General features: G+C 39.0%; 1 protein-coding gene and 1 pseudogene across 1 annotated transcript in view; both read left to right on the top strand.

The window, feature by feature from the left end:
- HECW1 (HECT, C2 and WW domain containing E3 ubiquitin protein ligase 1) overlaps positions 1-26,682 on the top strand; it is a 445,911-nt gene that overhangs the window by 346,510 nt on the left and 72,719 nt on the right. The window contains exons 13-17 of the mRNA XM_061165645.1: positions 1,332-1,453; positions 3,326-3,511; positions 15,181-15,315; positions 23,710-23,815; positions 24,715-24,811. Of these exons, the coding sequence (XP_061021628.1) occupies positions 1,332-1,453; positions 3,326-3,511; positions 15,181-15,315; positions 23,710-23,815; positions 24,715-24,811 (646 nt within the window). The remainder of the gene's footprint in view (positions 1-1,331; positions 1,454-3,325; positions 3,512-15,180; positions 15,316-23,709; positions 23,816-24,714; positions 24,812-26,682) is intronic.
- LOC133072848 (mitochondrial import inner membrane translocase subunit Tim9-like) lies at positions 7,213-7,480 on the top strand (annotated as a pseudogene).

Below are 26,682 nucleotides of genomic sequence, written 5' to 3'. Positions count from 1 at the left end.
GGATCGAACCCAGGTCTCCCACATTGTAGGCAGATTCTTTACTGTCTGAGCCACCAGGGAAGCATCTATATAGTGATTAATTCCAAACTCCTAATTTAGCCCTCCCCTGCTCCTTGCCCCTTTGGTCACCATAAAGTTGTCTTCTGTGACGAGATTGGTTTCTATTTTTTATTTTTTATACCTGTAATAGCGTAAGATTATCACGGCGACATCCTGATAACCCAAATCTCTTAAATTGGGTAAATGATGGCAGACTGACAGGTATAGTACAGTCTGAGCAAACGACTATGTGTTTTGCATCCTGCCAGGTCTCAGCTCTCTCTGAAAAGCAGAAGAGTGGATACTTTCATGCCCTCTTTTAAATACACATACATAGTTCCACCAACAATTTTAATTGCCCCCATTCTAATCATTTTATCAGATATATTAACTAAACTGACTAGTTAAGGTTTTTCTATTATTAATTCCTTTGTTTGACTGCTGAGAGACATTTGCTAAGGTGGTGGAATAATTGGAAATATGAGGGAAAAGGAAGAGAAAACTCCTTTTGGGGTTTGGTATTGGATCTGTTGACATTTGCTGTGTAACAAATTATCCCAAAGCTTAGTATCTGAAGCTCACAGCAATGCATTAACTACCCTCTGCCCCAGTTCTGCAGGTGGGCAGTTTGAGCTGAGCTCTGCCAGGTGGTTCCTTAGGGCACTGGGCTCACACGTGCCTCCTTGGTCAGCTGTGGAATCGGCCGCAGGCTGGCTGGCCTGAAGTGGCCTCAGCCAGGGTGGCTTGTCCCTGCTCCCCATGGCTTTTCATCTTGTACAGGCTGTTCTCTTGATGAGGGAGAGAAAGTAATGGGGACCCACAGCCCTCTCAAAACCCTGGCTCAGAACCTCTGGCAAATTTTGTTGGTTAAAGCAAAACTCAAGGCCAGCTTGATTTAACGTGGGGAGAGGCTGCAAAGTCTCATAGTAATGGGGATGAAGGGAGAGGAAGGATTGCGGTCCTTTCTGCAAACAAACTGACATAGCTACAGTGAGCAACTTAGAAAGAAAATAAGAAAAATTCATTGGGATAAAAGGGACGAGTTATTCAAGGGCTTGATCCAACTGAAGTTACACTGGAGTACTCTGGGAAATAATGAGTCTCAACCGACAGACAGAGTGATAGCACGCCTGGCCATCACTGTGACACTGGTCAGATCACCATTCAAATCAACAATCCTCCCCAGCAATTCTGGTGAAGGCTTGTAGGCTGCTAGTGCCACAAAAGGGAAGTCCTCTAATTGAAATGATCTTTTTCCAATGCATTCAGTTGCTTTGTTTCACTTCTTCCAGATCTGAGAAGAGATGGGTCACTTTCTCCAGTGAATTCACAAAAAATCACCTTGCTGCTACAGTCTCCAGCGGTCAAATTCATCACCAACCCTGAGTTCTTCACTGTACTGCACGCCAATTATGTGAGTGTTCCCACACACAGAGGGGGCCTGGCCTGGTTTCTGGCAAGACCCGAAACACAACTTTGCAAAGTCACTGGATAGATTAAAGAGGATAGCATTTTAACTCAGGCAAGGGGGTGGAGTGGGGTGTGGTGAGGGGTGGGGGCAGGGAAGAGGAAGAGAAAAAAGATGGTTCCTTTTTGTTCTCTGTGAGTCTCTTCAAAAGGAGAAAAGCTCGATTTAGGAATGCCGTATCTTCTTTGGGTTTTTGTTAGATTCAAATGGGTTAATGTCAGTGAAAGTATTTGGAAACAAAGATGCGTTTTTATTATAGCTAAAATTTTTAAGGGGCAAAATTAGGAAGTTGACAGAGTCCCTTCAACCTGAATCATTTTATAAAATCACTTTCATGAAAGAAAGTTTAAAATAGATAAATAGGTTTCCTTTTCATATAATTAGTTTATCAAATAACCTGATTATGATGAATTTAATGTGATTTTTACATATTTAGCTTTCTCTCTCTCTTTTTTTTTTTTTTTGGTATTATCAAGAAAGCAATGACATGATATTGGTATGCATGCATGCTGGGTTGCTTCAGTCGTGTCTGACTCTTTGTGACCCCATTGACTGTAGCCTCCCAGGCTCCTCTGTCCATGGGATTCTCTAAGCAAGAATACTGGAGTAGGTTGCTATGCCCTTCTTCAGGGGATCTTCCTAACTCTGGGATCGAACCCAAGTCCTAAGTCTCCTGTGTTAGCAGGCCAGTTCTTTACCACTAGTGCCACCTGAGAGTGAAGTGAAGCCGCTCAGTCATGTCCAACTCTTTGCGACCCCGTGGACTGTAGCCCGCCAGGCTCCACTGTCCATGGGATTTTCCAGGCAAGAGTACTGGAGTAGGTTGCCATTTCCTTCTCCAGGGTATCTTCCTGACCCAGGGATCGAACCTGGGCCTCCCGCATTGTAGGAAGACGCTTTTACCATCTGAGCCACAAGGGACGTCCACCTGGGAAGCCCCCTTGATATCCTGGTATTACTGTAGTCATTGCTTTTTTTTTTCATTTGACACATGTTTCCTGCAGTTCAGGCACGGATCTAGGTGCTAATGTAAAGACAGATTAGGGTGACACCTCTTCAGCAGAAGCTCCCCATTTTGTTGGGCAGCAGACATGCAAAGATGAGTCTAACGTGACAGGACAAGGCTGTCCTCTGGGAGGAACAGAGTGTACTGGAAACACACGTGATGCTCTGGACATTCGGAGCAGTCCTGAGGAGATTGAGTCCTGCAAGTTCTCTTCCCTGGTTCCTCCTCTGACAGCACAGGTTCATTCTTGCTCTTCTTGAATGTGGTGAAAGTGAAAGTTGCTCAGTTGTATCCGACTCTTTGCAACCCCATGGACTATACAGTCCATGGAATTCTCCAGGCCAGAATACTGGAGTGGGTTGCCTTTCCATTCTCCAGGGGATTGCTCCTCTTATCCATCTATATAACTCACTCCAGTATTCTGCCAGAGGAGGAACCAGGGAGGAGAGGGAGGAGAGGAAGGAGATGCCCAGAGAGTGCGAAGGAGATTCAGGGGAGCAGAACCAGCCTGGGGCAGAGTCGGTTGGGGAGGGAGTAAGGGGAGGGGAATTTGACATGCAGGGGAGTTGGACAGTGTCCTCGGATGCTGGAGCAGTGGTAGAGTCACATTGCAAAGAGGTCCATGTGTGTTCATGGTGGGCAGGTATTTACTTCTGGAGCAAGATCTCTGCTTCCAAGGCCTCCTCCTCAAGGCTCACAATAAATCCCTGTGTAGCAACCATATCACATCCTATTAAGGTGCTCAAAGTATGCTTGGCCTGTGTTTCTCCTAATCCCCACTCCCTTCCCCATCTGCCTGAACCACATCTCAGAGTGCCTACCGAGTGTTCACCAGTAGCACCTGCTTGAAGCACATGATCCTCAAAGTCCGGCGGGATGCGCGCAACTTCGAACGCTACCAGCACAACCGAGACCTGGTGAATTTCATCAACATGTTCGCGGACACACGGCTGGAATTGCCTCGGGGCTGGGAGATCAAAACGGACCAGCAGGGAAAGGTGAGCGTGACTGCTGCTGGGGCCTTACAGCAGAAGACCCATGAGCAGGTGAGGAGGGAGGTTGATGAGGAGATCAAAGTCTGTTCCTGAGACACGCTATTGGCCACCAGGCGGAAGGGAGGGTAACTCCGCATCCGGATTTCTGTCTTTTGATGTTTAGAATGTTTCCAAATGTCCCTGACTTCTGCCCACCGATGCTAATAGCACCTCCAGCAAGTTGTGACATTGCTATGTGTCCCCTGGGTGGGGAGGAGGGTTGGGGGACACTTTCACACACAATTGAGAACTACAGGCTCCACATTTCTTAATTTAGATTTGGAACTTGAAACCAGATTCTATTCAATGACCTTTCTATTGTTTTGCCTCCTTAGTTCCCTCTCAGAGGATGAAATTATTAGTTAAATAGGAGTGACATTATTAAATTATTCATTGTGATTTCCCTAATAAGCCTTCAGTTCCTATTAAAACAGGGTGAATTGGGCCAATGCAGTGTTACTAACTTGCATTTTGCTTTTGTGTGGCATTAACCAAAACTGGTCCTTCCCAGGGATGCTGTAGAAGCCTAGCTGAGTCAGCTAAAGTGAGAATGCTGTTTCTTAATCACCATCAATCACTTCAATGTATTTATAGGACAGGTCAAACAGGCTACCGAGGAATCATTCCTGCGTAATCTTTTATAAACTTTATTAGAGAGACTCCTTCCCTCTTCTAGTGTCAAAAGAATCAGGAGTGTTGCCAGCAAACATGTGTTTCAACAGGAAACTGCGTCATGCAGCTCTCTTCCTCTGTGATTATGACCATGCAAAACACAGTTCCCCAAGTCAGCTGATGAGGCTTCACAGTGCCCTGGGAACCAGAAACCCCTCACCCACACTTTGTCATGTCCCATTACCCGAGCCCTCTGGAATATGGGAGGAAAGATTGTGTCCTCTAATTGATGCAAGTCCGCCAGTACAATGAATCTCTATGACCAGCTCTGCAGTCAGGGATGAACTTGGCAGGGGGTGCCTTGTGTAGTGGAAAACCCACCACAGACAGAATCTACTCTTATTTACCAGATGTGGCCTCCACTGGGAGAATGACAGTGAAACATGATGTGGGAAACATGCTTTCTATACGAAAGAAACAGACCCAGTTCCAGAACACTAGACCATCTTCTGGTCTGTCACTCAGCCAACATGCTTCTCACTTTGTCAACCCATTCAGAGTCAACAGCCTTCACTTTTAGGGTGCGCCGTGTAGGAAGAGGAGGCCTGGGCTGAGCTGTTTGGTGCCTTTGAAGGCATATCACCCCCACAAGGAAGACAAAATGGCACCTGACTCACCTGTCATCTTGAAAACCTGGGGAAGGTGGACACAGCCTCAGCCCAGCATCAATAGAGATTGCACGTGAACCTCAAGGTGGCTCCAGGGTTGAGCTGTGGAGGATGGTCGTCATCCGGGAGGTGGGACAGGTGACAGCCTGTCAGTGACAGGCGTCAGACGGAGGTGGCCTCTGCTGAGGGATATACATATAACAGCGAGAGAGTAAGAGGCCTCTGAAGACCCGCTTCATGAAGGAAACAATCTTCATCTTGAGAAAAAGCACATCTTGTAGTGTAATTTTCTTCAGAAAATAGAAATAAATATTTTAAAGGTATCTGTTTATCATCTACACAATGGCACAAGCACACATGACTTATATTGAGCAAGAAGAATCCACACATAGAAAACAAGCCACAGGAAACCAGACGTAAGGAAACAGAACCAGAGTAGGATCTAGCAATCCTACTCTGGGTATTGATTCGAAAGAACTGAACTCAAAATCGCAGAGATATCTGTACTACTGTCGGTTTTGCAGCTTTAATCAAATAGCAAAGATATGGAAGCAACCTAAATGTCTCTTGATGGATAAGTGGATAAAGAAAATGTGGTATATACATACAAAGGAGTATTATGTAGCCTTAAAAAAGAAGAGGATTCTGACATACTACAACATGGATGAACCTGGAAGACATTGTGTTAAATGAAATTAGCTAGGAGGACAAAGACTGCTTTATTCCTTTTATATGAGAGATCTAAAGCAGTCAAACTCATAGAAACAGTAAAGCGGTGATTGCCGAGGGATGGGGGCAGGAGGAAGTAGGGAGTTTCTGTTCAACAGGTATAAAGTTTTAGTTATGCAAGATAAGTTCTGGAGATCAGCTATCCAATATTGTGCCTATAGTTAACAGTACTGTACTTTATGCACTTTAAATTTTTTCTTTTATTTTTTACACTTTAACATTTGTTAGAAAGGAAAACTCATGTAAAGTGTTCTTACTACAGTTTAAAACTAGAAAAGGATGTGGGCTGGATAAATGGTTTAAGATTTCATGGAACAAGAAAATATAATAGCGTAGGGATAAAAGAAAGGAGAAATGACACTATGTAAAATCGAATCCTGGTTATAGAATATGAACATGGAAGCAGCCCCCAAAGCACAGAGAAGGTACCATTTTGCAACCAGTGAAGGATAAAGTGAAAAAAAATATGAAAACCAGAGAAAGAAAAAAAATGTATCTCACTTTCTTAGCAAGAACCAATTTAATGTCACAAACTCCCTTAAGATCCCTGGCCTGTGTGCTCCACTGTATAGTTTACACGTTTGTTCTATGTACTGTTTTGTCTGTTTCTCCTGGCAGAATTTTAAGCTCTTTGAGAGCAGTGGTCTTTGTGTTGCTCATTGATGAAACTTCTAAGGGCCTATAATAGTGTCTGGCACATAGCTGGCCCTCACTAAGTCTCTGTTAGATGAAAAGCTTATAGATATTATTGAAGAAGAAATTAAAATAATAGATACAGTAGCAATAAGTAAATATTAACTAAATATTAAATTATTAATTACATATTGAAAATAAAGCTTTGATCTACAACAGATTGTTCAGATGGGCAGATTAATTAGACTCACTGAGTTACAGTAAAATTAATTAAAATAAATGCTACTCTGGAATGTCTTTAAATCGAGATTTTAAAAATCTTATCAATATACAGCCATAATAACGTGAAAGTCATTTACAAAATAATTAAAAATCAGACAAACCTCAAACTCCCCATCCATAAAACCGAACTGTAGAAAGCCACAGAACAATGACTACAGGTTATTGACGAGAAAGATTGCTGCTTAATAATCCCATTTCTGAAAAAAATTGTTGAAGTGTGAAGACAGTAGGGAAAAAACCTCATGTGCAAGACTTCAGGACTCACCCTACTCTTTTGCCTGCCCTAAGAAAACGCCAAAGCCATTCTCCAGATGGCTCACAAATGATACAGAAAAGAAAATCAATAATGGGAAAATCATAGCATTAAAAAACTTTGGTGATAGGTATTTAAATCAATCAAATGCACAAATATAAATGTAAATAATTGCTTTAAAATTATAATGCTTTTTTATTGAAAAAGCTCAATAAAGTATGGGAAAATATGTATAATAAAAATGGAATACTTGTATAAGAACAATTTGGATCAGTATCCCTGGACCAGAATTAAAAAGATGAGGAAACAGAGAGTCAACTGGCAACACAGCCCCCAAGCCTCTTATGGTGTCGGATGCGAGAGCCTATCCTTAAGTAAGAAATCAGGCCTTACTGGAGACATTCAAGGAATGATTGGACAACTACTTTTCCAGAACAGAAAGGAAACTCATGCATCAAAAAAGGTGACTAATAATGTACCAAAAGAATATGGCTGCACAACTACTAGAATCTAATCAGATAAAACATTTTAAGGAATTTCTTGGGACCTACAGTAAATTTATAGAAACCTGCTTTTTGGACTGTGTTAAAAGACTTTACAAGAAAAGAAGTAAAACCTGAAGAGACCACCTGTTCAGATCATTGCTTACAGAAGTATTTAAAAATGACTCAACAAATATCTATGAGATTTTAGGAATATCATATTCAGCAGAATAAAGCCCTGACTGCAAAAACAGGACTTCTTGGCCAGCCATGATAGAGAAGTCCAAATGGATGGACTTTTGATGAAAGATTGCCAACAGCTATTGCACTGGAAATGAGGGTTCACCTGATAGAATCCCCTGAAAGTATTAGCCACCATGTTAAACCTGACAGATGGAAACCACTGGAGAAACTGTTAAAGACTGGCAAATGGAAACCACTGGAAAAACAACATTGATATATACAGGAATAGTCAAAATAGAAGGTCTTATTGTTCAATGAAAATAATAAGATGCAACACTTCTTGAGGCCTTAAGATTCAGCAGCTTGGTCACTTGATTAGAAAAATAAACCATTGTTTCTTCAATAGTGACTGTTAATTTTAAAGCAAAATATGTGTTCAATCATGTATGAGATAGAAAAAAATTTATTACTAACAATAAAATAAATGAAAATCACTGGAAAAAATAAAAGATGAGGAAACAAAAAGTGGGTAGGTGAGCAGGGCAAAGAAAGTGGTACTAAGTTCCTAGTTGGGTGTAAGGGGAGGTCAAGTGGATAATTTGAAAAACAAAGGCTAAATATAGTTACTTGACAAACTTAAAAGGCAATCATTGTACCATTTAAAGCAAGATTTTTCCCTCTTAAATTCCTACAACAGATAAAATCAAACAAAATACGGTGTTTGTATCAAGACACACAAAAGAATCCACAAGGAAGCAAAGAAAATTAGAATACTAAAACTCAAATGACAACAGTAAAGCCAAGCATAACAGTTGTGGCAGCAAGTGGAAATAGGATAAGCTTGTTACTCCTTACAAACTTAGAACTCCACATAGGGAACGGTATCTCCTTACCAAAAGGAGCTACTATCAGATTTAATACCAAACAAATACAGCTTTAAATAAGACATACCTAAGAGATAATTTAGAGTGTTTAATAGTAAAAAATAAATATTAATATAGTATGAAAACAATAAGAGAAATCAGTGTTGGTGTATTAATATCATACAAAGGAGAGTTGAAACCTAAATCCTTAAAGTGAGGTCAAAGAAAGATTTTATATTCATCAGGGGCACAATTAAATTACAATAATCATATATACATTATGAGCCAAAGAACAAGATACATATTATATAAAGAAAAAGAAATGCAAAGGAAATGAAGAAATGCAGAAAGTGGGAAAATGTGTTTTATATCCATCAGTTCAATAGATTAAATAGACAAAATAAGATTTGAATGCTTTCCTGTTAATGGAACATATATTAATTCTTTCATTTAAAATAAAGCTTACATTGACCTTAATTGCATACAATTTTTATCTGAGATATCAAAAATAGTTGTATTAATAGAAACAGAAAGTAGAATAGAGATTACCAGGAACTTGGGGGCAGGGTGGAGGAGAGAATGAGGAGTTATTTCTTTTAATGGGACCATAGTTTCAGTTTTGGAAAGTGAAAAAGTTTAGGAAATGAATAGTGGTGATGACCACACAACAATGAGAATGCACTTAATGCCTCTAAATTGTGCATTTAAAAAATAATTAAAATGGCAGATTTTATATGATTTTTAATAAAATATACTTTTATTTATTTTTAATTGAAGTATAATTGAAATATAATATTAGTTTCAAGTATACAGCATAGTGATTCAGTATTTTTATAGATTATACTCCATCTACCATTATCATAAAATAGCAGCTATATTTCTCTGTGTCATACAATATATCCTTGTTGATTATTCATTTTATACATAGTAGATTATATCTTTTAATCCTGTTCCCCTATCTTGCCACTCCCCCCTTCCTTATCACCACTGGCAACCAAAACAAAAGTATATTTGTTTTCTGTGTCTGAGAGTCTATTTCTACTTATATTCATTAATTAGTTTTATTTTTTAGATTCCACATATAAGTGATAACATACAACACATATTATAACAGTATTTTTTTCTCTATCTGACTTACCTCACTAGGGATAATAACCTCTATATCCATCCATGTTGTTGCAAATGTCAGAATGTCTTTCTTTTTTTGGCTGAGTGTGTGTGTTTGTGTGTGTGTGTGGTACCACATCTCCTCTATCCATTCATCTGTTGACAGACACTTAGGTTGTTTCCGTATCTTACCTATTGTAAATAATGCTGCTGCGAACATTGGGGTGCATGTATCTTTTGAATTACTATTTTCAGTTTTCTTTGGATATATGCCCAGGAGTGGAATTGCTGGATCACATGATAGCTCTATTTTTAGTTTTTGGGGGAACCTCCATTGTGTTTTCACAGTAGCTGCACCAATTTATGTTCCTATCAACAAAGTACTAGGGTCCTCTTTTCTCCATGTCCTCACTATAATTTGTTGTTTGTAGACTTTTTGTGGAGAAGGAAATGGCAATCCACTCTGGTATTCTTGCCTGGAAAATCTCAAGGAGAGAGAAGCCTGGTGAGCTACAATCCATGGAATCACAAAGAGTCTGACACAACTGAAGCAACCTAGCCAGCACAGACCCTTTGACATTAGCCATTCTGACAGCAGTGAGGGGACACGTCTCGTTATGGTTTTGACTTGCACTTTTCTGGTGATTAACAGTGTTGAGCATCTTTTCATGTGCTTATTGACCATCTGTATATCTTCTTTGGAAAAATATCTCCTCAGACCTTATGCCCATCTTTTAATCAGATTCTTTTTTTTTTTTTTTTAACATTGAGCTGTATGAACTATTTATATATTTTGGATATTAAGCTCTTATCAGTCGTATCATTTGCAAATATTTTCTCCCATTCAGTAGGCATCTTTTTATTTTATCAGTGGTTTCCTTTGCTGTGCAGAAGTTTTTAAGTTTAATTAGGTCCCATTTATTTATTTTTGCTTTTGTTTCTTCTGCCTTGGGAGACAGACCCCAAACAATATTTCTACAATTTATGTTAGTGTTCTGCCTATGTTCTCTTCTAGAATTTTGTTTGTTTGTTTTAGGTCTTACATTTAGGTCCTTAATCCATTTTAAGCTGATTTTCGTATACAGTGTTAGTGAATGATCTAATTTCATTTTTTTACAAGTAGCTATATCCAGTTTTCCTAGCATCATTTATTGAAAAGACTATCTTTCCTCTCCATTGTATATTCTTGTCTTCTTTGTCATAAATTAATGGCAGAAAGTGAAGAGGAACTAAAAAGTCTCTTGATGAAAGTGAAAGAGGAGAGTGAAAAAGTTGACTTAAAGCTCAACATTCAGAAAACTAAGCTCATGGCATCTGGTCTCATCACTTCATGGCAAATAGATGGGGAAACAGTGTCAGACTTTTTTTGGGGGGCTCCAAAATCACTGCAGATGGTGACTGCAGCCATGAAATTAAAAGACGCTTACTCCTTGGAAGGAAAGGTATGATCAACCTAGATAGCATATTAAAAAGCAGAGACATTACTTTGCCAACAAAGGTCCATCTAGTCAAGGCTATGGTTATTCCAGTGGTCATGTATGGATGTGAGAGTTGGACTGTGAAGAAAGCTGAGCGAAGAATTGATGCTTTTGAACTGTGGTGTTGGAGAAGACTCTTGAGAGTCCCTTGGACTGCACAGAGATCCAACCAGTCCATCCTAAAGGCGATCAGTCCTGGGTGTTCATTGGAAGGACTGATGTTGAAGCTGAAACTCCAATACTTTGGCCACCTCATGCGAAGAGTTGACTTATTGGAAAAGACCCTGATGCTGGGAGGGATTGGGGGCAGGAGGAGAAGGGGATGACAAAGGATGAGATGGCTGGATGGCATCACTGACTTGATGGACATGAGTTTGAGTTGACTCCGGGAGTTGGTGATGGACAGGGAGGCCTGGCATGCTGCGATTCATGGGGTTGCAAAGAGTCAGACACAACTGAGTGACTGAACTGAACTGATCCAGTTTTCCTAGCATCATTTATTGAAAAGACTATCTTTCCTCTCCATTGTATATTCTTGTCTTCTTTGTCATAAATTAATTGACCATAAGTGCATGAGTCCATTTCTGAGCTCTTACTTCTGTTCCATTGATCTGTGTGTCTGTTTTTGTGCCACTGCCATGCTGTTTTGAGTAGCTTGTAGAACAGTCTGAAGTCAGGGAGCTTGGAAATCTTTGTTCTTTTTTCAAGATTGTTTTGGCAACTCTGAGTCTTTTGTGGTTCCATATACATTTTAGAATTACTTATTCTAGTTATAGGGAAAATGTCATGGGTATTTTGAAAGAGATTATATTGATTCAGTATATTGCTTTGAGTAGTATGGAAATTTTAACAATATTAATTCTTCCAATCCATGAACATGGGATATCTTTTCATTTCTTTGTATCATCTTCAATTTCCTCCTTCAGTGTTTTATAGTTTTCAGAGTTATAGGTCTTTCACTTCCTTGATTAAGTTTATTCCTAGGTATTTTAATCTAAAAATTTGAAGAGGCAAGAATACTCCCAAATTCATTCTGTAAGGTTACCATTACCCTGATACCAAAACCAAAGACACTACAAAAAAAAAGAAAGAAAATTACAGGCCAGTATCTCTGATGAATATAGATTAAAATGCTGAATAAAATATTAACAAATAAATTTCAACAATAGCTTAAAAGGATCATATACCATGATCAAGGGAGATACATTCCAGAAATGCAAGGATGATTGAACATCCACAAATCAATCAATGTGATACACCGTATTAACAAAAGGAAGGGAAAAAAAGCACATGATCATTTCAATAGATGCAGAGAAAGAACTTGACAAAATCTTTTTGTCAAATCTTTTAAAAATCCATTCCTGATAAAAACTCTTATCAGAGTTGGTGTAGAGGGAACATATCCCAACATAATAAAGGCCATTTATGACAAACCCATAGCCAACATCATACTCAGTGATAAAGAGCTGAAAGATTTTCCTTTAAGACCAGAAACAACACACCAAGATGCCCACTCTTGCCATTTCTATTTACAGTAGTCTTATAAGTTCTAGCCACCACAATCAGATAAGAAAAAGAAATTAAAAAACATCAAAAAATGGAAGAAAATAAAGTAGAACTCACTATTTGCAGGTGGTGTGATAGTATATATAGAAAACTCTAAAGTCTCTACCAAACATCTATTAGAACTAATAAGTGAATGGAGTAAATTTTTAGGATATAAGATTAATATGTAGAATATGTTGCTTTTCTGTGCACTATTAGAAAGAGAAAGCAAAAAAAAAAATCTCATCTAAACTCATAACAAAAAGAATAAAATACTTGGAAATAAACTCAATTTTTTTTAAAAAATGGATCTTATAACTCCTTTTCAAGAGCATATGGACTATTTTTCTAAGTGATAACATTCTATAACACAAAGAAAGCAAAAAAGCAGAAAATACTCAGATTCCATGGGCACAGACAATAAAGCCAAATTTTAAATAATGAGTTTAAAAGCAACCATTAAAAACAAAATCTTCGCTATTTGAAAATTCAAAACAATACTCTGTGTGACTGTTGGATTTTAAATAAAATTAAGCCTTATAAATCATTAAGAAATTATTGAAAATGCAAGTGAGTGATACTTAATAAAACATGGAATTCAGAGAGGCTATACTCAGAGGATTAGCAGAACTGGTTTGTATTATCAAACAAGAATAATAAATGTAAAAAAAAAGTTTTCAAATTAATAGCTTAGAGAAGATAAAAAAGCAGCAGTAATAAAGCAGAAATGTATTTATTATTTATTTTAAAATAATAAAAGTTCATGAATTAGAAAATAATGTAAGAGTTGTTTTAGAAGAGAAATAAATTAAACTAAGGAAAATTTTTCATTTTTAAATAGATGGGGAAACAATGGAAACAGTGACAGACTTTATTTTCTTGGGCTCCAAAATCACTGCAGATGGTGACTGCAGCCATGAAATTAAAAGACGCTTGCTCCTTGGAAGAAAAGCTAGAACAAACCTAGACAGCATGTTAAGAAGCAGAGACATTACTTTGCCAACAAAGGTCGGTCTAGTCAAACTATGGTTTTTCCTATGGATATGAGAGTTGGACCATAAAGAAAGCTAGGCGCTGAAGACTGATGTTTTTGAACTGTGGTATTGGAGAAGACTCTTGAGAGTCCCTTACAGCAAGGAGATCCAATCATTCAATCCTAAAGGAAATCAGTCCTGAATATTCATTGAAAGGACTGATGCTGAAGCTGAAACGCCAATACTCTGACCACCTAATACAAAGAACTGACTCATTGGAAAAGACCCTGATGCTGGGAAAGATTGAAGGCAGGAGGAGAAGGGGACGACAGAGGATGAGATGGTTGGATGGCATCACCGACTCAATGGGCGTGAGTTTGAACAAGCTTCGGGAGTTGGTGATGGACAGGGAAGCCTGGAGTGCTGCAGTCCAGGGGGTGATAAAGAGTTGAACACGACTGAGCAACTGAACTGAACTACAGGAAAATAGTAAATAAAACCAAGAAATGAAGTTTTACAGGTGCAGGAAAATTTTTAAAAGGAAAAAAGAAGCTATGTATAGAATTAAATAATACCACAGAAAATCTAGAAAAAATGAGTAATTTGACTTGGTAAATACAAAAAATTTAATGGACTTACAGAATAATTAGGAAAATGTATCAGTGAATGCATTACCCAGTCCCAGATAACTTTGTGCTCTACTCTGGAAACTAGGAATAAATGGAAATTATTCATTTTATGAAGCCACTTTAACTTTGCCAATGAAACTGGACAAAAAGCAAAAACTATCGTCATAAATTTAGTACATCCGTACCATAGAAAACTAACAAGCAATGTAAAAAAAAAGAATGAACTGCTGATACATGTAACAAATTGGATGAATCACAAGGAAATTATATTGAGTGAAAAAAGTCAATCTCAAAAGATTATATACTGTATGATTCCATTTATATAGCATTCTTAAATTTTTTTTTTAAAGGGCCATGAAGGGTCTTTACAGTGACTGAACTGTTTAGTATTCTGACTGTGGTGATGGATACGTGAACCTGCACATTATTAAATTGCATAAAATTAAACATACATAGATAATTACAAGTAAAGTTAGGGAAATCTGAATTTTTCTTAAAAAAAAAAAGCTATAGACAAAATTCACTTGAGTTCCAAAAAGTTCATATTAAAAATGAAGTTGAATTTGACATAATTTAAAAGAATGACCAAGCACAATTAAATAGATTTTTCTCCCAAAGATGTAGGAGTCATTTACTACTAGTAAATCTGGTATCTCTAATATTTTAAACAATAGTTTATAGGAGGAATTACAGGCAATCATTTTAAGAAATGCTCAAAAAGTACTTGATGAAAAATAAATACACATTTAGATTTTTAAAATAAAACATAGTAAAGTAGGAAGGGAAATGTTTTCATGACATAATAAAGACTCTTTGATGTAATGAACCACATTCCACTTTACAATTGGACCCTAGTAGTTTACCTATCAAAATAAAGAACAGGAATATTGCAGCCTCCCTATCTTATTTAATATTGTTTTGGAAGTTCTCACTTGTATTACAAAAAAAGGAGGTAAAAGATAAAAGAGCCCTCTAAGGGAGACAAAGTTATTATTATTTGTGTGTTAAAATCACAGAGGCTATATCTAAAAGGATAATTTATTCATTCGAAGCATTAAATATGGTGAACAGGAGGGGCATAGATGAAAAGGAGGGGCAACATAAACTTGATGACTGAGCCCTGGAGTGCTCCTGGGTATCACTCACTTCACTTGGCTGGTTCTCATGTGTATGCTCTTTCCTGGCCTGTCTGTAGTCTTTCTTCGTGGACCACAACAGTCGAGCTACCACTTTTATTGACCCCCGAATCCCTCTTCAGAACGGTCGTCTTCCCAACCATCTGACTCATCGACAGCATCTCCAGAGGCTCCGAAGTTACAGTGCTGGAGAGGTAACACCTCCTCTGCCCCTGCCCTACCATTCACAGGACCACAGGGTCAGCCTGTCCTGGTGGGGCCAGGATCTAGAGTTGCCTTTTCCCCCAGGGGCTGGGCCAAATCCATATGCTCTTTAGTAGGGAGGATGATGACTCGAGGCACCCACTTCGTGTCCTGGACCCATCCTCAGATTGCTTTCCTTCTGCCTTTCCTTTTTTCCTACACAGTCACGTTACTAAAAAATCCATCTAGTTTAGAACACTGAAAATACAGCATCAAGACATCCCTATACTTATGGCTGATATGGTGTTTCCTCAGCCCACTGGTCACATGTGAATTCTTAAATGGTGGTAGAACTACTAGGCAGCATATGACTGCTTTTAAATTTCTCCCTCTCCCTAGATTTTGGACAAGACTTCAGTAATGCATTCATGGACTGAAAACTGGGGGAAATGAACTGGGCCACATGAATACTCTGTTCCCACCCTAGCATCTGCCCTCCCCTGGTTTATATGTTCTTTCACTCAACATGATTGATTACCTTCTGCTGGACCATGAAAGGCTGCCCCCTTTCTTAAGCATCAGGTTCCTTGCCTTTCTGAATTCCTTTTTCTATATCCCGTATCCTTTCCTGTTATCCCTTCTTGAACCAAAACTCAAAACATAGCTTTTTTTTCTATTGACAATATGAGCAAATCTCTTTTTTATGTCCTGACATTTCCCAAGTATCTATACCTTCTTTTCATAGAAACCACCAGGATCTCAGATGATACAGGCTCTGAGAACCGTTTCCAATAAAACAGCTTGTAGAGTTAGATTATAATGAGATTTTTAAAAAAATGGAAAAGGTGCTGTAGAAAGAAAGAAACATATATATGATCCCATAGAGAGTCATTCGAGGGAGAGCCACAGTGGACATCTCTGGAGAAGCAGAAAATAACCATCCACCTGTCAGCCTCTAGAGAGCAAACATAAGTCTCAAGGGAAGAGCTTGTTTTAATGAAAGCTTAGTATACAAAAAAAAAAATCTTTACTAGTTTTTCAGGACACTCATCTGTATACACTGAGAAATGTAACCATTTCTAACCAGGGGCACTCACAGTTTAAGGCCAGTGTAATAAACTGAATTTTTCTTCCATGGAGTCATCTTAAGTATCATTTCAGGGTGCTATTGAAAGCATGTTAACTCTTATTGCATATACATAAAATGTGTATGTGACCATGCATGAGGGAGCATTATACACTCTCCAGGGGTTATGTGGGTGTCAGGACCCTCCAGATTCCAGGCACTCAGCAGTTGACACATTCACAGGCTACAGAAAGCCGTGCCCCAGCTTCTCAACTCAGCACATATGGTCCCTCTCCCTTTTATAACACTTCAGAAATCATAAGATATATTGTCTTGATATGATAATGGATAAATTCAGAACTCTGCATCAACTTGAATATGCCATTTTAATCTGTTTTAAATGTCCAAGCTCTTTAATATTATTAAGGTGAATTTCAGTATTAACATAGAGCATCATAGCATATAATAAAAGAAGCTCAGTACTGCCAGATTCAGATTCACCACGGTCAATTAAAAAAAAAAAAAAGTCAATTACTCAATGAAACTCCTAAACATAAATCTTTTACATATATATGAAATTAACCTGAAAATATAAATTTTAAAACCTTCCTGTTGAAAGAACAAGATTAAGATCATGAGCATCACTTTACCTGTTCCAAAACATTTCCTTAATGTTATTGACTAGCCCAAACACAGTCACACTGAATATCAATGTTAATAACAAAGTGCCATCTGCATCAGCCAAAATAGACTAATGTGATAAGAAAAGGGCATCAGCCATCTGTATACTTCCTAATTCATTCACTCTCCAGTTGACTGTCCATCAGGTTTTTAAGCCACTGACATCCCTCTGCCCAACCTCTCTCTGCTGGTAGCTTTGCAGTGACACAAGGGAAAACCAGGAGGGAAGCTGGGAGGCAGAGAATACCTGATCCAGAGGCAGCACACCAGGGTAAACAGAGACTCGGCCTCTATGAAAGCAAATACCTGGTTCCTCCTACTGTGAGAACACAGCCTAGGGTGTGAAGAGTCAGGAAGACCTCAGTGTAAAAGCAGAGAGAGGCGGGTGGGGGAAATGCTCCTTATATTTGCTCTAGTATGATTTTGTTTCACAAATATTGATGAAGTACAGGGTTTGCTACAAACACTGTGAAATGCAAAGATGTGTGAGATACGACCCCTGCCCTGGAGAAATGTGTATTCTATTTTTGAAGCCAGGCCAGAAACATACATAGAGTTAAGTAACAAAAGAAATTAAAGTATGGTTGAGTGCCAAGAGAGATGTTAGGACAAATGCCACAGAAGTTCAAAGGAGGCCAAGAAAAGGTTTCTTCTAAAAGAAGGTGCTTGACCTAGACCTAGAAAAATTGGTAAAACCTAGCAAGTACAAAGGCAGAGAAAGGGCAGCCCCCACAGAGAGCATAGCTGAAGGATAGGAGCTGAGATGGGGTTGAGAAAGGTCTTAAGAAAGACAGGGAATAAATAGTCCAGTGTGACCAGAATAGTAAGTTTCCACTTGGTTTTTGTTTCGAAATTTGGAAAGCTTTGAATGCCACATGAAAGAGTTAGGACTTTTATAAAAAGTCCTTGAAATGAATTTGAGAAGAATAATATGATGATTTATTAATTAAAATGGGCTTTTAGAGATCAGTTCACCCACTGTTTCACAAAAGGGGAAGATTATTAGCAATTTGGGGGGACAGTTCTCTGAAGTGTAGAATCATTCCTTGTCATTGCAGGATCTTTTCTCCTGGTCCCATTCATTAAATTTCAGGAGTGTCAGTTACTATGACAACAGAAACAAAAACCAAAATACCCTTGTGCTTAGTCGCTCAGTCGTGTCTGACTTTTTGTGACCCCATGGACTATAGCCCACCAGGCTCCTCTGTCCGTGGGATCCTCCAGACAGGAATACTGGAATGGGTTGCCATGTCCTCCTCCAGAAGATCTTCCCAACCCAGGGACTGAACACACGTCTCCCACATTGCAGGTGTATTCTTTACCTGCTGAGCTACCAGAGAAGCATCTCTCTTAAGCATCTCCAAACACTCCTAGATGGTAATTCCACTCTGGTTACTGATCATATTTCACAATCAAGTAAACTAAAGTATCAAGAACTCAAGTTACCCAGGGAGTTCAGAACTGCAGTTCAGATTTCTCAACTCCCAGTCCAGTATAAACTCATATTTTTAAAGGAGACAGTGACAGCCAAGAAGAGATGGGATTGTGGCACAGGAGGATGTGAGAAAGGCCATGAGAGCCCACTGCCACAGACCAAATAGGTGATGAAGCCCTAAGTTGGGGTGACAAAGAAACAGCACAACCTCAGGAAAGTCGGGGGGTGTGGAGGAGGGAGACTTAAGACTTGGGTCAGCAGATTGAAGTCCCATCTCTGGCTTCTCTGCAGAGGTGCTGTGGGTCATTGTACCTTCCTTCCCTTTCCATGGTCTCAGTTTCCCCATCTGTAAACAGAGACAAAGGAACTGGGATGGCCACTAAAGTCCCCTTCAGCTCTATGATTTTCAGCATCTGTGAGGCTAGACACACAGTCCCATGAATGGCTCCCAGAGAAGATGAGCAGGAAAGTCAGGTGGGGAGGCTTGCAGGTGTAACTTTATATAAGTTGATGATGAGGATGGAAACAGCAAGAGAGCCAATTAGAAATGACAGCTAAGCAGTTGGAAAGATGAGACTTAGGAATATCAGTGAAGTATTTCCATAATCCATGATTTTTCTGTGTCACCTCTGATGGGTAATAGGGAATTCACTCTAGATGTTTTTTAGACCTCAACTTTGGGAATAAATATTTTCTGTTCACCTTCATGAGCCATTTCTTGAGTGTTGTTCAGGGGTTGATTTTTTTTATCCATTGTACTTAAGGATGGAATTAAAATCAGTTTCCAAAGTCAAGATCCTAGATGGTAAAAATTCCCGTCAAAACCCCAACAATAGATTATTAGTAGAGAACCTACTCAATGTCTTTTTAGCCTTTACCTCACCTGAAAATTGTTGAGGCAGTTTCCTGAAAGCAGTTAATATGAGGAATATAGGATTCTATGCATAAAAAGATCATTCTTTGACTTCTTTTAAATTAATTTTTACTGGAGTATAGCTCATGATTTGACTCTTTCACATGCATTTTAATACAGTGGCACATCCATCTGCAATATATTTAAGTGCCAACAAAACAGGCTTTATCACTTCCATAGTGTCCAGACAGAATTGGACATGGATAAGTAGAAAAGAGCAGATCAAGATCCCATGTTTCTATCAACAAGGAAATCACTGGAGGTCAGCTTTGCTTGTTTATACTGCAGTTTGCAATGTAAATTACCATTAATAAGGAAGGGTAACAGACCACATAATGTTTGTTTCTTTCACCATCTTATCTTGGTCGAGCAAGAGAAGTCACTAGTCATAGAAGATTTCTGGAAGGGTGCATATAAAAATGCTTAACAGTAATTGCCTCAAGTAAAGGACAGGAGTCTGACAGAAAAGAGAAATTGACTTTTCACTCTCACAGCAGAAGTCACTGTGAATCATACTTTGCAGTGAGCTGCTTTTATGACAAAAGTCATTGTATCAACTCTAATGACAGAGGCCATCATGCAGGAAGCTGGCCTTTGGGGAGGGTAACTTTTGCACTGCTTATTAAAATTGGGAATTTTCCTCTTGATTCGATGTAACCTATATTTGATCACAAGTTTGTTTGGAAGTTTGTAAAATTCAGATAACCTATGAAAGTACATTTTTGAATTAAAGATGGTATCTAATGAGTATAGAAAATATAGGCACAGATGGAAAAGAAATCAAAAGACTGGTATAGCCGTCCATCTGGAGAAAATTCCTGGTACACAATGAAGTAAAACAGTTGAATTGTATTGTCTATGCTTCTATATCTTCCTTTACCATTATAGCACATTGTAGATAGTTTCCATGCCATTAAAATTCTTCTATACTTTATTCTATGTATTGCCATAATTTAATTCAAACCTTTCTCTTGTACATTATGTTTGTTGCCCACTTTTTGCCTTTAGAAATATGTTGAAAAACCTCATAGATCGCTCTTATTTCTGTATAGTTCTGCAAACTTTGTTAATGATCTACTTTTAGAATACAAAAAGAATCTAGAGATGAACATAAATTCATCACTTGGGCTTTTCCTCTGAACTTGCAATTTTTATCACCAGGTCTCCAGCATTTTTGAGACAGCATTAGCTGATGACCAGCCCAAATTCAGTCTAAAACCTGCAGTTTTCAATCACAGATTTTTAAAAAACACCAGTTTACATTTCCAAATTGTAACACAGAAGAGAAGCTTGTTTTCCAGTTGCTGGAAACTATTTTCTGAGCATATCTATTCTGTTTTGTCTGGAGAGCTAAATGTTTGAAGTTTGTGTATTTGCAATTATGATTAAAGCTATCTCTACATCAAAAGGAAAAGAAATCTAAAAAGCAATCACGTGGGGCTCTCTTCTCCCTCCCTCCCCTGGCCCTGTCTCTCTCCTCCCTCCTCTTTCTCCTTCTCCCCCTCCCTCCCCACCTTCCCCCCTCCCCCTCCTTTCCTCCCCCCTTCCTCCCCTCCCCCCTCTCTTTCTGTACCTCTCTTGTGTGCGTGCACACACATGCACCCCTACCTGAGAAACTCAGTGACCCAAAAAATGCCCAAAAGTGTAACATTCTGGGAATTTCGGGGAGTCATATAATCTTGGTCTTAAATGGAAAATACATTCTTTTAGGTATGTAAGTAGTTAGGAAAGCAAATGTTAGCATCATGTTTGCAGTGAGATCCACATCAGTCGCTCAGTTGGTGGCAGGCTTCCCTCGATGGACCATTTATCACCACTTTGGGGCCACATTTGTGATAGTAAAGGACAGGAGAGCCTAGGTCATGCTGCAGTCCATGGGGTCACAAAGAGTTGGACACAACTTGGCAACTGAACAACAACTGAACCACAAGGATCCCAGCACATACCAAGTTCTATGAAATCTTAGAATATTAGAGTCTTTTTAAGTTCTGCCTGAAATTGTTTCCATCCCTGTAAATTCCTGGCCCCTAGTTAAAGAAGCACGTTTCTATTTAACGCTATCATCCTCCAGTTCTCTCATCTGGAGTCCATCCAGTACCACTCTACAGTCACCTCATTTATTCTCGGCCGATGTTGCCACGGCTCAGGACTCCACAAGCCTCACCGCTCCCCAGTATTGTTTCCTTCATCTCACTCGTAGTCATGGTGACACATATCCCTCAGCCAGTCATCTGCCTTCAGAGTAGCTGACCTTCCTTTGGTTCTGCAGTCTTTCAGTCTGGCTTGGTTTTGCAGTAAGCAGGTAACCTTAAAAGCAAGAACCATCTCTCCCTAAAGCATTTCTACAACACATGAATTCTTTATGACCCCCGTGAAGAGAAGTGAGCCTCTACGTGCTTCAAAGCCTTGTTTTTCTCCAGGCAAATTTCAGTGCACAGCCAGGCCTTCTTGAGTTCCATTCTCAGGTCTCCCTGTTTTCCCAATTTCTTTCTGTAAATCATCTCTTAGATAGCCTTCAGCTGTTTCTGAGATTCCTGTCTTTATAGTATCACAAATATTTTCAACACACATTACAGCAGACTGACATAACCCCCTAGAAGGAAAAGAGATATTTCAGTCCCAGGAGGCCTTTACATATTTATTAATTCATGGAAAGAGAGAAATATGAGACTAAATATTGCATATCAGCCATCAGCAAACCTTTCTTTCATCACTTTTTTGGACTCTTTTCCCCTATTCTAACTACCTAACATAACTGTTTAACCAGAAAGTGCTGTTACGGAAGTTCCAGCATCTAAATCTCGGTAGCTGGCTACACCCACTGAAGAGAGCTGGGTACTGGTGGCATCAAAGTGAGAAGTCAGCCCGAGTGGCACAGAATCTATTCCCCTTGTCCCTTAAGTGAGACAAGGGCAAGAAGAAGGATCAGGAGAGGAAAAGGATGAATCTGCATCCCTCCTTATTCCAGAGGAGCAGTTCAAAGACTGCCACATACAGAGCGTGAACTGGTAGCACATCTCATCTGAAGGATGTTATTCTTGTCTGTGTGAAATATGAAAGTAGAACCTAAAGGAAAACCAGCAATTACCATTTCTGTAATTAGGAAGCCCTACATAATCTGCCTTGAAGATTGCCACCTGCAATATCACACAGGGCCTCGTCTTAAGTGACCACTTTTATATGGACCTGGCCTTTCCAGGGTTTATGCCATAGGAGCTCATCACCTCTCCTGAATTCTGTGTGTGTGAATTCTGGTCTTGCAGAATTTTCTTTCTTCTTTTAGTCTGGATATTTGAGCTCTTTATGAATATCTTCCAATGTCATCTTCAAAATTCTTAAATATTTTAAAGCCTATTTTGACTTCTTTGTCACATAGAGTGAGTCATCTACACTCATCGCCATGTATCTGGTGAATGTACTCCAGTGTGGAAATCTGTGGTGCCTCCGTTCAAATAGCTTACCCTGCAAGGGTCATTTCGGGAGCAAAATATATATGGAATCATGGTAGAAACTCATTGTCATGCTCTAGAACCTAGGGAATTTATAAAAATTTAAAATCAGGCTAAGTTAAAATTAATCGTCACAAATGTCAGTTTTAAGCTAAGCAAATTCTGTGTCCCATGAAGTTTTGTCAAAATGTCCAACCCAAACCAAAATACTGGATGCAGGCTAGTAGTATGGGGAAGTGAAAAACAATTCTTGACAGTCAAGTGTTAGCATCCTGGTTCTATCTCGTACAGTTAAAAATTTTGGAAAAAAACTTATTTTCTCTGATCCTCAGATTCCCCTTTTGTAAACTGGGGCGAATAATGCTTATCTTGCCAAATTTTGTGAGGATATGAGACTGTGTAAAGAGTAACCAGTATAATGAATGGGAGAAAAGATGCTAAATGAAGAATAGCCTTTCAAGTATAATAAACACTGTTTAAGACAGCCAGCCCAGTCCACATTTGTCTATGAAGTTCAGTGCTGCCTCTTAGAGATGAAGATCATAGACCTACTTTACTGATAATATTCCCTTTAACATATTTCTGATGAGAAATATTTCTTAGTCTATTGCATTATTAATGAGATGAACATTCATGGCATTTGGCATAGTCACTTTCTTAAAAACCACAACACCAACCATTCTACTGAGACATTTTTTTTGAACATGCTAATTTTCCATCCCTTTTGGGATTATAGCTTCATTCCTCCTTTCATTTAGGTGATGTCAGGGCCTTTTAGCCACTCATTTTGAAAAATTAGTATTCAAAGATCATCCGAAATGGATGAGGTTTTTAACACTTACAATTTTATTTTGAAATTAGGCCTCAGAAGTCTCTAGAAACAGAGGAGCCTCTTTACTGGCCAGGCCAGGACACAGCCTAGTAGCTGCTATTCGAAGCCAACACCAACATGAGTCATTGCCACTGGGTATGTATCACACTTGTGAACCCCTGGATAGCCAACACCTTGTTTTTCTCATTGTGACTCCGTTAATATTCAGGACTCTGTGCTTCCTTTCTGGTGTTGTCTACGCCCCTACCCCTGGTTCCCATCTTCCTCTTGCACCTCTTGCCTCTCCTTCCTCCGCTATGTCCTTCTCTCTTCCCTTCCTTTTCTCTCCCCTCTTCCAGACCCTCATTCCCTCCCTCTTTATTCTATTCAGTGGTTTGTTAGCTGGGTCCCCGGATAGCATAGTTTAGATAAAGTGATGGATGTGGTTGCTTAGATGCAGTTTCTAGTTTAGACCTCTATTCCCATGTGTGTGTATGAGGATAAGCTAGAAGAGGCTCCATTCCTAACTTCAGCTGCCTCTTTCCAAAACACTTATATCAAGATGGTGAGAGAGTCTACATGGATTTGGATGTTTTCATTATCCCTATTGGGAAATTCAACCAATGGCAGAAGTCATAAGTGCAAGTGCTCAGTAAAGGATTTCTTTGAATCTGCCATAATAACTCTTTTTTTTTTTATAAGAGAAGTTAGAAGGAACAGAGTATAACTCCACTCATGAAAGACCTATTTTATTCTCTTTCATCTATTCACAAGGCGGGGGGGCGGGGGTTGAGTTAACACCAAGTTAAATTCCTACTATATTAAAGATAATTAACTTAGATCTGGTTCGCTTTGGGTTTGATCATTTAAAAATAGCCAGGCTATTATGTCACAGAAAAAAAAGCCCAAGAGCTTACATTATTTTGATGAGTATACTCCCTGCCCTTCAGACTCTCCTCCATTAATCCTGGTATCAAGCTGCCATTTTCCAATCATTAGTGAAATCATCTCTGGGCTGGAGATTCAACCACAACTTGCACTTTTGTCTGTTTCAGCATATAACGACAAGATTGTGGCATTTCTTCGCCAGCCAAACATTTTTGAAATGCTGCAAGAGCGCCAGCCAAGCTTGGCAAGAAACCACACACTCAGGTAGGGGCTTGTCTACCACTCTCTAATTCCAGGTCTGTCCCACTGGTTTTCCAGGTGGAACAACCTCTGTGGAGAGACTGCAGACGCTTATGATGTGTTTTATTCGTGCATTTAAATTATAACCTAAATACTTACAATGAAGAATCCAGGTGTTCTATTGCAATCAGAGATAGCTATCATATCAGCTTACCAATTATTCACATGATGCTAAAATGATTTCCATTGATTTGGAGGGAAGCACAGAAAAGGAGCAAAATAACTTTCATCAAAGATTATTTATGTAAAGCACCACATGAATTACTACTTTATTTAAAGAATATAATTGTTTAAAGGTGTACTGATATTAGATGACTATATTCATAAATGAACAAACAAAAAAGTTTCATAAGTGTTTTAACTACTTAAATCTTATTGTTCATTAGGGTCATTTTTGAATGAGTGTCTCTGAAACTCTGAATCACTTCATTTGGAAGGGAAAACCACCCAAAGTAATGAAAAAAAAATTATCCTCTGAAGTTAAATCCTACATTCTCACCGAGGTATTAGAGTATATCTCTCCTTCAGTTTACTACCCAGCATTTCAAAAGCTAGAGATGCACAGTGGTTAACTGTGTCCCCTTGGAATTTGAAAACTTGCTCTAGCACATAGGTGTCAGTGATGGAGGCATGTCACTTAATCCTCTACCCTCAGTCTCTTCTTAACTGAAACCAGAGCACAATGTGGGTTCCACTGAGATGCTTCTCTGGACCAGGTAACATGGGCAGGGGGGCAGCTAGTGACTCCTGCTGACTCCAGCTCCCATCTGGTGGTCTTTTGATTCTGCTGGACAACTATAATCCTCTACTTTGACCTCCTCAATCAGTCACCAACACCTCAAAATAACCTCTTTGCTATTCAAATCTTTATTAATCCTGCCAGGATGGATCACTCACTGTTCTTTCCTATCCATTACCACCCATTGACACCTACTTTCCCTGTGGTTTTTTTTCTTCCTCCCCATTACGATAAGACCTTAGTTTCATGGGTGAGTGGGTGAAAATCTGGGTATAGTTTGAGAACTTGTGAAAAATGCATCAACTAATAAAATTGGCTTATTTACATGGGGCCCTTGGGGGGAATTCTTTGTGGGGAGCACTTCGATTTCTTGTGAAACTCTGAGCTCCTTTTCCAAAAAGGAACTGGTTTGACAGAACCTTTCTTATACCAGAGGTCATGCTAAGGCAAGATGTAAGCTCTCTCATAAGAGTGGAATTCTTTGCAATTAAAGAACTAGATGAACTGTGTTGAGACACTCCTACATCTTTTCTCTCCAAAATTTCAAAATGCATTAACAAATGCTTCCATTTTCATCACTCAATAAAAACAAAACAATGCCAAAAAAACAAAAACTTCTCATGGTTCCTGTTGTGTATATAGTAAAGTCAAAATTTCTAAGCACAATTTCCATAGTCCCCTAAGTCAGGCTCTAATCTAACTCTCCATCGTGGACTAGTTTTTCCTTCCTCTGGTGTCTTCTACCTCCCTCAAAGGGCCTGTATTTTCTCCTACCCCCACCTTTCCTAGAATAGCTTTTCTCTTAAGGGCATTTCAGCCCATTTTAAAGGCTCAAATCAAATGCAAAGATTCAGTGATCTAGGCAGACTTTAGCATTTATTTTGCCTTGCTTTACTAGCATTTGTTTTTGTACCTCTAAGATATTTTTCCTTTATCGCTTGTATTCTACCACTACTGATGTCTGCCTACAATATCATAAGCTCCTTAGGGCAGGATCTATATCTTCTTTGTCTTTGTACCACTCTCCTGTCAGAGCCTGACCCTCTACTTTAAAGATAGGAAACAATGATCACTTTCAGACTGAACTGAAGATCTT

The sequence above is a fragment of the Dama dama genome, chromosome 18, assembly GCF_033118175.1.
Source record: "Dama dama isolate Ldn47 chromosome 18, ASM3311817v1, whole genome shotgun sequence".
In the NCBI taxonomy this organism is placed as follows: Eukaryota; Metazoa; Chordata; class Mammalia; order Artiodactyla; family Cervidae; genus Dama; species Dama dama.
The sequence above is the reverse complement of the archived record's forward strand: the minus strand, read 5'-3'. Positions and strand labels throughout refer to the sequence as shown.